At 37.9% G+C, this 12,064-nt stretch overlaps 1 protein-coding gene across 3 annotated transcripts in view; it reads right to left on the bottom strand.

Moving 5' to 3' along the window:
* Positions 1-12,064, bottom strand: part of USP15 (ubiquitin specific peptidase 15) — a 110,398-nt gene that overhangs the window by 43,970 nt on the left and 54,364 nt on the right. Inside the window, exons 7-9 of one of the 3 annotated variants that reach the window (XR_001482735.1) lie at positions 8,131-8,214; positions 7,321-7,388; positions 668-743 (exon numbers count right to left, since the gene is read on the bottom strand). Coding sequence is in view for 2 of the 3 variants with exons in the window: in XM_015419512.1 (XP_015274998.1) it covers positions 599-743; positions 8,131-8,214 (229 nt within the window). In the remaining variant the exon portion in view is untranslated. Of the gene's footprint in view, positions 1-598; positions 744-7,320; positions 7,389-8,130; positions 8,215-12,064 lie in introns of those variants that run through there. The other 2 variants (XM_015419512.1, XM_015419589.1) reach the window with 2 other exon arrangements.

A 12,064-nucleotide genomic window follows, 5' to 3' on the forward strand; every position in this document is an offset into this window, starting at 1 on the left:
CCAAGTAGATGACCGGAAGGTCAGTAGCTCAGCAGTTCGAGACCCGAGTGCCACATAACAGAGTGAGCTCCTGTCTCTGGCCCCAGCTCCTGCCAACCTAGCAGTTTGAAAGCAAGAAATTGCAAGTAGATAAATAGGTACAGCTTTGGTGGGAAGGTAACAGTGTTCTGTGTGCCTTGGCGTTTAGTCATGCCAGCCACATGACCACGGAAATGTCTTTGGATAGCGCTGGCTCTTTGGTTTGGAAACAGAGTCGCATTCGACTGGCTTTCGAGCAAGGGAAACCTTTACTTTTACCTTTTTACCATATCAATGCCCTCTGGCTAAACAATCAGATCCCAAAGAATAAAATAAAATCTAGCTTGATTCTAGTAGCACTTCAATCTGCAAACAGATGTCTTACATAACAGGACTTTATACTGAATTTATAAATCTGTGAAGCACCCAGAATAGCAATGAGAAATTAATTTTACCATATAAATCAAGGCAAAAATTCTGTAGTCTTGACAGTGTCTCCAAAAGTTTTCACTTTCCAATGAATAATTCTTCAATGAAACTTATTGCTACAAGAAAGTTTATGCAACCTTGAAATACCTACCTGAATTGCTGAGTTCATGAAACATGTATTCCCCAAGTTACTTAGACCACAAAGACCAGGCTGTTCATTGTGTCTTCCTGGCTCTGAGTAATCATAATTCTTATAAGCAGTGTATGAGGGCAGGCAATAGTTTGAGTTTTTCACACTGTTATGAAAACAAAAATTTTACAAAGTAGTTGCAGGATTTATGACTAAGATTTTAAAAATATATCGTACTTTAATACAAATAAATGGCTGACTAAATTAACTGAGTATGCAGTAGGGTAGCCAGCCTCCCCCAGTGGAGGCGGGGGTCCTCTGCCACTAATCAGCTGCCAGTGGGGGGACTCACCAGGATAAAGAGGAAGGCCTACGCAACTTTGCTGGTGACATCACTTCCAGCACGCACAGGAAGTGATGTCATCACAAAGGCAGTCTGGGCGATGCTTTGGTATCTGGGCAAAAATTCTATGTTAAAAGCCATTTTTACCATAGAGCTTTTGCCCAAGTACCAGAATGTTGCTGTGACATCGCAGCATGATGATGTGATGTGGCCACATCGCTGGCCACATCACCTGGGCCTTCCTCCAGCTCCTGGCAACTCTAGTATGCAGATGAATTGAAATTCAGTGTTAACAAAAAACATTTGCAAAACCTTATTACCTCTTCAAACACACTGCATAACACTAAAATAGGCCATTAGACTTCTTCTGTCTCTTTCCATGATTAACAAGAGTAAGCCCATAGCTCATTCTTTCTTTCTTCAAGTTTCACACACTCAGACTTAAGGCACCACAAGCAACAAAGTCTGTTCCTTTTACAATCTGCTATAATTAAGAATGAATACAATAGAAATGGGGAAGTAAATTATACTTTAGTCATAGAATAAATAGATTTGGGTCCAGTAGAGCTTCCTTAGATCTGGTTCTGGTACGGTGCTGTGACGGGCAACTTCGGGAGCTCCCGAGTCGCCTGATTCTCTTGCATTCTTTTTGGAGCCCCCCGGATGTCGGATGGGCTCCGCTTGGCTTCTCGGAGGGAGACCAAGTGGCAGGAGGCTTGGTCCAGTCCCCCCCTGTCCTCGGCAGGGCAGGTGTGAGACCGGTTTTTCAGGAGCTACCGAGTCGCCTGATTCTCTTGCATTCTTTTTGGAGCCCACCGGATGTTGGATGGGCTCCGCTTGGTTTCTCGGAGAGAGACCAAGTGGAAGGAGGCTTGGTCCAGTCCCCCCCGTCCTCGACAGGGCGGGCGTGAGACCGGTTTTGGCTTGAAGTGGGAGCGTTTGAGGAGCAGAGACATGGCCACTATGTTCCTGCATAACAGCGACCAGCCGTTTTTTAAAGCTTTCTTTTCTTTCTGAATTATATTCGAAACATCGGATCGCATTGAAGAGTTTATCTTGCGTATACTCAAGTCGAAATTAAGGAGAATTGATTCCTATACCCCCCGTGAATATTCCCCTTCCGAAGGAAAAAGCAGCTGTAAACATGCTTGGGTATAGAGAGTGACGAGGCTTGATGGGGGTAAGAGACAATTAATGCTTTTGCTGAAAATATCACTATCCTTTAAGAACTATGTTCGTAGCACAATGAAAGAACATCAATATGAAAGATTCATTGAAATATCTATGAGTTTGCTTAATTGAAAATTTATGTATGTTAGAGTGTTGAGGTGAGGAAATGGAGTCGGTGAATGTTAATGAGGAAATAGATGAGGACACAAAAATCTGTGACATTACTTTGGAACAATTTCAGAAAATTTTGATAGAAGAAGTGGGACAAGCATTTAAATTAGCTTGTGAGAACCTTTTGAGAAATCCCCAGAGTATATCTTTGGAGGTAAAGGATAATAAAGATGAATTACAATCAACGCAGAGACGGGGTGAAGCGCAGAAATTTGATCAGGAGAGAGAGTCATCTCTTACCCAGCCTCTGCCCACAGATGAGTCACAGGAGGCTGATATTCCTAAATGTTTTTGGGAGGCACAAATAAATACTTTTGCTAAGCCCTCCTCTGAGAAAGAAGAAGCCAACAAGAGAAAAAAAGTTAAAAGAAACCACAGGTTTTCAAAAGACGGAGATTTGATTTAAGGGAATATGGAAGAGACCATTTGGAAATTAAACCACAAGAATACAAGAATGTACGACATATACGTACGACAAGAGTACGACATATACGTACGACAAGAGAATGAAAAAAGGACAGAAGCTATGGAGAGATGGGAGGAAAAAAGATACAAAAGTTATGTTTAAGCAATTTGTCTGATTAATATAAATGGCTGGAATAAAAAGGAAATAGAACACAGCGTTATTGTAATGGGTTGCCAATTACCAGTTGTATGCCAGTAAATAGAACACAGCGTTATTGTAATGGGTTGCCAATTACCAGTTGTATGCCAGTAATTTTTCTGTTGTATGGAAAGTGGAAAACATATTTCTCTCTCTTTCTTCTTTTCTTCTTTCTTTTTGATTTTCCTTTTTTCCTTTTTCCTTCTTTTGTACCCTTTTTCTTCTTAGGTGGTTATATTGTATGGAGAAGGATTGGAAACATGGTAAATATGGTAAATGAGAACTAGTGATAGATAAACATTAGGATAGGAGGAATGGAAACCTTATATTTTTAGGCTGTAATATTTTCATAACTTTTTATTTATGTATTAGTATTAACTGTTTGGATAGTATTAAAATGTCTAGATATATTAGGGAAAAATAAAAGATAAAAAATAAGAGATAAAAGTTAGTTGTGGTAGCTTAGCTGCTATATACAAGTCTCTGTAAAAATAGTGGTGAAAATAAAAACTCTATATTTCCAATCTTGCTTCCTATCATAGATAACCCTATCATAGATAAATTAATTGAAATTGGGATTTATTGTAGTTAAATTTTAGCATTATTTTAGTATTATTATGGTTTAGACTGTTTAAGGTTTATATTTTAACTATTTGGTTACGTAAATTAAATTGATTGTGATATCTGTGTTTGGGACTAGAGTGGCAAGTAGTAATAATGGAAAGTAGTAGGAATGGTACTGTAAATGAGAACTAATAAGTGGATAAAGTATATTTGGTAGACAACTGTTATTTGAATGTTCCAGTTGAATATATAATCTTTTCCTAAAATTAGAATGAAAGTTAATCCTTGACATATAAGTGATTTAAATAGAAAATTAGCTTGTGATTTCTCAACTAGTTATATTACTTTAGGGATAAGAAGACTGTTTAGTGGTAATAAAGTGTACATTGTAGTGTATAACTATTTTGGTAGATCAAGCCGAGAGGAACTTGAGTCACGGAAAGCGAAATGTTAGTTGGTTAGTATTAAAATAGAGAGGATTCATACTACATTTACTTACAACCAAGTTGTTTGTGCACTGCGATGTGTTGAGAAAAATAGCTGTAATGTTTGTCTATGTCTATTTCTGTTTTTTGTGTGTTTCTGTGATGTGTGTTTAATATCTATAAAAACCCAATAAATATATTATTAAAAAAAAGATTTGGGTCCAGTAGCACCTTAGAGATCAACAGGATTTTCAGGGTATAAGTTTTCGAGAGTCAGTGTTCCCTTCACCAGATACAAGTAGGAATGCAGATCCCTGAGTCTTTATAATCCCCCAGTCAGAAGGTGGGAGGGGTGTTCCAAAGAAGGAACAGCTTGATCAAGATGCAGAGGTACAATGTACATTGTAATCAGCTTGATTAGAGCAGAGGGGAAATCCTTGGGGCCAGAAAATAAGCAACTGCAGTGCGATAAGAATCCTATGTCCATGGGAGTCCATTGTTCTGAATTTGAGAATAAATTCAAGTTCAGCAATCTCTACTGAACTGCTTGACTGCCACCCTTAAGTAATGGAATGACCTGAAAGATTAAAACGTTCTCTCACTGGTTTTGAATGTTGTGGGTTTTATGTTGGATTTAAGTCCGTTTATTCTTTCGGGTAGGGAATGACCTATTTATCTGATGAAAAGAGTGGAAGGGAATTGCTAACGTTTGATGGCATATATAACCTTGGAAGATGAACAAGTGAATGAACTTGAGACGCTATGGCTGGTGGTGTTGGGTCTGCTGATTGTGTTGTCAGAGGGCATATGGGAACAGAGTTGGCATCTTGGTTTGTTGCAGGCTCTAGTCCCAGAGTCTGTTTCCATGTCAGGAAGTGTTGGTCTCTAAGGTGCTACTGGACTTGAATCTAGCTGTTCTACAGCAGACCAACATGACTACCCTCTGAAATTTTAGTTATAGGTGACAACCAAAATTTCAAAGGCCACCCTGACTTCACTGGCCTGGTACACTGAGAATTCTTAGATATACCACTAGGTCAGTCAAATAAGCAAAACACAGAAGGCAGCCTGAAGATGCACTAAATGCACACACTAAATGCAATACAAGGTCTAAAATTTCTGTGCACGGAAGCATGAGTTTCCTGCCTTTCCCTTCCTGCAACAGCCTGAAATGCCCCTAAAAATGTTGCTGGTGGAGAACATGGGCAACATGAATGGACAGTTGGGAAGGCTGCCACGGGAGGAGATTAAGCAAAAATCTATCACAGCTTGCCTGTGTGGATCTTTTCAATGGGATCCAACCTAATACGTTCTACAAGCTGCATTTAACTTCTTTTATTATTGGCTTTCTGACAAGAAAGAACACACTTCTGACTCAGAAAATATGCTTGCTAATTAATTGGTCTTCTCCCTGGTTGGCCCTTAGAACATTAAAGAACTCTTATTTTGGGCTAAATGGTTCACAAGCCATGGGGACTAATACTGGGAATGGGGGAGAAGGTATAATTTGCTTGTTTTATTGTAAAACACTTATGAAAATAATACAATAACTTTTACTTTTCTTACAAGACAAATATCAAAATGAAGCCACAGGTTATTCGGCAGCTAACACGTTTGTTGCAACTGAGGGGGAAAAGATGAAATGTGAATAAGCTATAGTGTAGCCATGTCTGTGAAGGCCAAGTAAAGAACTGAGGGGAACGTTTGACCCAGTGATGTGCCAGCACTATTATCTCTGTTTTCATTCAGGGGAATGCACTTTCAATGCATGTGGGTGCTCACAAGTATAATATTGAAAGGATGTATCAATGCCTTCTGGTAAACCAGATACAAGTGTAACAAGGTTCTTGAAAGCAGAGGGTTTTGGGGTGAGAGAAAAAGTTGAGAGGTGATCCTGAATGTCTTTAATGAAGAAGGTAACATCAAACTGAAGTATGTGAATATCAATGTTATTAATGGCAATGGTAGCCATAAGGTATGTCTGGTAAAACTAAGATTTCTGTAGATTTACGAACACGGAAGTATGCCAGTCAAGAACCAGAAGTGAGCTCTTAAGCGTCAGGTTGCTATAAGCAGCAGCTACTTTTACCAATCCTTTTATTTATAAAAAAGGAGAAGACGTCCAATAAAATTTCATATAAAAGCTCCTTTTCTTTCTCACTACCACTGCAGCTCAAAAAGTCTCAATTTTCTTTTAAGTGAAATTATCTCAATAGCCACATCACCCTAATTAAAACAGTCAGTAATTATAGGGGAATGTGTTTCGTCATCACTGTAGAGAACACATCTGTGAAAAGCATCGTTTTAGTTGCCCATTACTGAATATTAGACACGTTTAGGAAAATGCAACTGTGTATTAATCTAGTAATCTATAGATATATAATTTATTCAGAAGGTTACTATAGGTCCTTTAGAAACAGATTAAAAGACAAGTTATGCTGTCTAAATTAGCTGTTACATTGACTTCTAGATGAATTTGTGAAAAACATTAATAAGAATTTTGTTCACTACTGCATATTACAATCTAAATTTATAACACACTTACAAAATGCGTACTTCATGTTTGAGATGTTTTTAAATCCACAATACCAAGTGGCCAAAAACAGTCTTGATGATATTGTACTTTTAAGAGTCCAAGGGGGGGAAAGATTCAAAAAGTATAGATGCTTCGGTGCCCAGTAGTAAATATTACAGTTGCATATGGAAATCAGAGTGCTACAGAATGTCCCATGGATACCTAAATCCATGCATATGTGCCTAAATACAGAAAATACTGTTCTAACAGAGGAAAACTTTATTATTTACTTCATTTGTACCCTGCCTTTCTCCCCAGTGGGGAACCAAAGTGGCTGACATTCTTGCCATGCACATCAGGAATTCTAAACATGAAATGGGGCTTGTTGGTTCCCCACCCAACAAATCCCCCAGTAATTCCCCCTCCCCGATGTTCCTGAAAGTCAAAGGGCCTTTGGGAGCAGTCCTTAAAAGTTTAAAGGAGTCCTCAGGAGGTTCTTAAAAGTTTAAAGTGAAAGCTTACATCTGACGCTATAATCAAATCCTTCTTTGTAAGCATACCTTTACCTTGAAATTTCAAGAAGGTGAGAGGTAACATTTTGTTAGTTGATGGACAGTTCCATGAAACATGCGTGGCTACCCCCCCCCCCATACAAGCATTTCTGTTGACCTGAGAATTTATAATTTTTATTTTAAAACAAGGTTTAAGTACAAGGTGACTGCCCCATAGTTTCAGTGATTTTATTTTCAACTAACAGTACTCTAATAAAAGACTATCAGTATTCTAATAAAAGGATATGATCAATTTTCTTTAGTAAAGATTGCTTATATACATCAGAAATACAACTTTTCTGTATTTTCTACATACACACACACACACACACACACACAGAATATGATAGACTGCAGTTAAATACATGTATTTGTTTAACAGAGAGTTGGGGCTACTCACAATTAGTAGAAACACAAGTGCCACTTCACCCCTTACGAAAACTCCCTTCTCATAAATGCAGTATTTAACTGGAAGATATTGTATAAAATATTTAGTGGTTATATTACTTTTAAATATTGATACATTTTCACATTTAATTTATAGCCAGCCACAAGGTGAGATTTTATGATTAAACAGCAAAGATGAATTTGTGTGCTCTTATGGCCGTCTTCCTGTCAGAACTATTTAATAAACCTTTCATATTGGCAGCAGGTTGCAGAAAACAAGGAGCATCTGCATTATATGTTTATAAATTAATATGACAATATGATAAACCAATAGATCTTTTTATTATATCTTTATTATGGAAAATATTTGTTAGGGAAATGTAGAAAAGTATGCCTTAAAAAAAAGTAATGAATTTGACTGAACTGTTACTTGCCATGACGTGCAACCTCCGTGCTTCCGGAGGTCACAAAACCTGATGCTGAACTCCAAAATCTACCAAACACTAGGAGAGCCTGAGCAGTAAATCACATGAATACTGTTCCACATAGGCCACTCTTGCTTTTTTAAAAAATGCAATAATCCCAAAACAGCCTGTGATATGATATTGTACATTACAGTATCAAGGCACTTAAAAAAAGAAAAGAAAAAATGATCTTCCTTTTTCAGTTTCTCTCAACACACCAGAGTCTAGACTATTAAGTCCTGGCATCACTGCACCTGGCAATAATGAAGTCCATCCAAGTTATATATCTAAAATTATAAAACAATCTTCCTTCCAAATCATACTTGGATGATTAAAAGTTCTTAAGATGTGTTGCTTACTTTCTGTTGTTGATGTTGTTATAATTATTTGATAGAGATGGAGAGATCTTTGGTAAAGTTGAAAAATTGGATGCACCTGGGGACCTTTAAAAATATGAAAATGTTAAATTAGATAAAAATGCTGAGCTTGCAAAATTAATAATGAAAAAGGAAAAGGTAACAGATGAACAATGTATGTAAATAAGTATGAAAAAATAAGGTTTGTGATCAGAGCAATAAATATGCAGAGCAGTGATTTAACCTCAAATTTTAAAAACATCTCTCTTCAATTGTTTAAACCTCACAGAAAAAATTAATCATATGAAGACAAGCACTGAGGATTGGCAAAGAATTTTATATTTACACACACACACACACACACACACACACAGTTTGGTCATAGACAACAGGCATCTCCTTTTCAGAAACAAGCTTTCTATTTGTGGAAGCTTTTAATACTTTCAAAGTTTGAGTTCAGTAGCATATCAAAGTTATGTGTTAATCAGAGTTAGATATGAAAGTGCACCAGCACATTAATACCATTAAAACACTCTGAAGGCAGATTTAAGAGCACTCTGAAGTCACCAATTACTTATAAAACATCACTATACTAAGATTTTGCAGAATAGTGTACCGTATTAAAACCAAACAGCAGACAGCCAGGAAAACTTAGTGAATGAAATATGATATTAAATGTTTCTTCCAGAGACCTCAAATAAAATTATATTGACAATGCATATTCAATAATCAATCCACAGCCAGTTAAAAACAAGTGCACAAATTTCAAGGGATTCCAAGGATCTTTGAAAAGGCACTAAACATTTAACACTATTTCTTGCAATGACAACAAAAATAAATAGAATGCCACAAAAGGATTATACATGCTTAACATTCCACTAGTTACCATTCATACTTTAAAAAAGATAAACAGCTATTCCTTAGTTAGTCCAGTCAGTAAAGATAAAAACAATACAAAGTAGCTCTTTCAGATCATGAAGATAAACCTAATCAGATATGCTAGTTGACACATCCTGCTAGAACAATGTACATTCCCTTCTCTGGTCCACAACAACAAAATATTGCCATTAAATGAAAGCATGACACAATGGTAGTTGAGATAAAATAGTGATATTTTTTTTTCTAGGCCAAGAAGAAATAAACAGAAACTGTTCATTTCAGTACCCAACATTCAAAATATCAGTCAATAAAGCAATATGATCTATCAAATCATGATAGTATCAAAAACTGAGGCTGTTCTATCAATCAGTATTAATTAATGACATGTCTATACCAAGACAATATTACTATTCTTCAAGACAGCTATCAAAATATTTTGGAATAATTACATACTAATTCTTTCACTGGAGTCAGTTCTCATTGTGCAAGTTTACATTATTTTATTCAGTTGCAATTGTGTTCCTCCATGCCTTCTCATATAAATAGCCTGAACTAAGACTCATTTATAAAGACCAATCACCATCACATGGGAGGGGGGGGATCCCATAGAAGTCTGTGAACAGTTTTTTATAAAGTAATGTGTCTTTTGGTGGGGTTGCCAGTTCTGGGTTGGGGAAAACCTGCAGATTTGGGGAGGGCAGGGTTTGGGGAAGGCAGGGACCTCAGCAGGATCTAATGCCATAGAGTCCACCCTCCAAAGCAGCCATTTTTTCCAGGGGAAAATATCTTGGTCATCATATGGAAATCAACTGTAATAGAGGGAGATTTCCAGGTGCCACTTGGAGGTTGGCAACTGTACTTTGTGGCCTTTTTAGAGTACTAAGCCATTAAGTCATAATACACCTTTGAAAGGGTTTATAAACCAGTGTTTGACAAGCCATATGTCTGTAAATCATTGCCACCAAAAATCCATCATATGCATTTTGTATGCCATATAAGCCACACACACACTTGTGTGTTATAATCAATCATTTCTGTTCTATAATGTGTCAGCAAGAACAAATGGCTATGCAGACCATCCTGATACCACTGGGAATTTTTACTGGAACCATGTGAAAAGCAAGAACAAAAACCAGAACAAATCACATTTTTAGCTGAATTGCTTTATTTACAGCAATTGGCAATTTATAAATGGGTTCTTGCCAGTTTATACCAAGGTTCCCACCAAGCGTTACCAGTAAAGGATTCGAGGCTGTTGTAGTTAAAATAGATGTCTTTTACTTAAAAATATATCTCATACAAACAATACTGATGCACTCACACATTCAATCAAGTTTCTAAGATTTACAGTAAGAAATAAGCACTTTTGCATTAGCAAGTAGGGGTGATGGTTGGCGATACTTATCTGTCTTGCAGCTTGGTTGTTCCAATGAAGAATGGAGGGGAAGAAATGGAAAACAAAGAGAATTCACACATGACCAGAACCAGCCAGCACGTGTGGGTTTCTTGACTGCAGATCAAGAGATCAAAGTAGAAGCAAGGGTTGGGGATAGCGAGGGGGACTCAAGGAGAGTAAAAGCAGATAGGGGTTGATGCGGGGATTGCTAGCTAGGAAGGACCAGGTGAATGGTTCTTTCCTTTTATAGCGGGTCCAAGAGATGGGTGGTAACTGTGCCAACCTCTTGACCCACCTACCTGTTAGTCCGTCCCAAAAACAATCCTACTGGTTGCCCATGGGAAGGGGAGGTTACCTGAAGGGGTGGCCAATATTGTAACCTAAAACCTTACTCAGAGTATGGCATCTGGATAGGTGTGAAAACCTAGGCGTCAGGATGCTCCATTGTAGTGCTGATGAAGCTGGACATTCTACTGATAACCAAATGTCCATATGGCAGGAAATACCAATGCAGGAACAAAGCAGACGATGGGTAGTATGTGACTACAAACAGTTCTGCAATGGGGGCTGTCTCTTCTCGAGGTTGTTGTTTCTCATTGCTCACAATAATGGAGGTGTGTGCTTCTTCACCAGGCTGGGCAACTGTGTAGCTGAAACCTTATTTACATGTAAGGCATGTGCAGGCACCTTCTATGTGTGGCATCACAACAGGTGACTTTAAGTGTACAGCTTTCGGAGCCTATGTGTATGTGCACAGTCCATTGTGTGTAGCAATATGCAGTCCATAAAGCAAATATCAAGCTTATTCTCTAACAACATCATTGTGAAACTGATTTTACAGAACAGTGGGAACCAATTGACAAAATGCGGCCATGGCTCAGTAGTTGAAAACTTGCTTTGTGTGTCCAGGTTCAATGCCTAACATTTCCAATTAAAGGATCTCAGGTAGCAGGTATGAGGAAAGACCACTGGCATGCAGGCCTGCAGAAGCACTGTCAATAAGTGTACAAATTACTGAGCTACAAAGACCAATGGTTTGACCTGGTATAAGGCAGCTTCATACATTCATACTCAAAAGATTTAGTTTAGCTGAATCAGAGCAATGGTCATGACATGACCCCCCCTCCAAACAGTAGCACAACACTACTTTATAATTCCTACACAAATAACAATCAGTAACAAAGGCCACTAGACAATGTTGAGATTTAACATGAAAATACAATCCTCTCTAAGTATTTGTTTGGGTAGTTATAGTAGTTGTTGTTTGGTGTAGTGGTTAAGTGCGCGGACTCTAATCTGGGAGAACCGGGTTTGATTCCCCACTCCTCCACTTGCACCTGCTGATGTGACCTTGGGTCAGTCACAAGCTCTGGCACAGCTGTCCTTGAAAAAGAGCAGTTTGTGTCAGAGTTCTCTCAGCCCCACCCACCTCACAGGGTGTCTGTTGTGGGGAGGGGAAGGGAAAAGAGTTTGTAAACCGCTCTGAGACTCCAAGTGAAGGGCGGGGTATGAATCCAATCTCTTCTATTATTATTATTATTATTATTATTATTATTATTATTATTATTATTATTATTATTATTATCTTTAGACAAGCATACAGTTTAGTCAAACATAAAATACAATAATAAAAAATTCAGCACTTGACATGCAATCTTCGAA

Source organism: Gekko japonicus, unplaced genomic scaffold (assembly GCF_001447785.1).
Source record: "Gekko japonicus isolate JY-2015 unplaced genomic scaffold, Gekko_japonicus_V1.1 scaffold282, whole genome shotgun sequence".
Classification (NCBI taxonomy): domain Eukaryota; kingdom Metazoa; phylum Chordata; class Lepidosauria; order Squamata; family Gekkonidae; genus Gekko; species Gekko japonicus.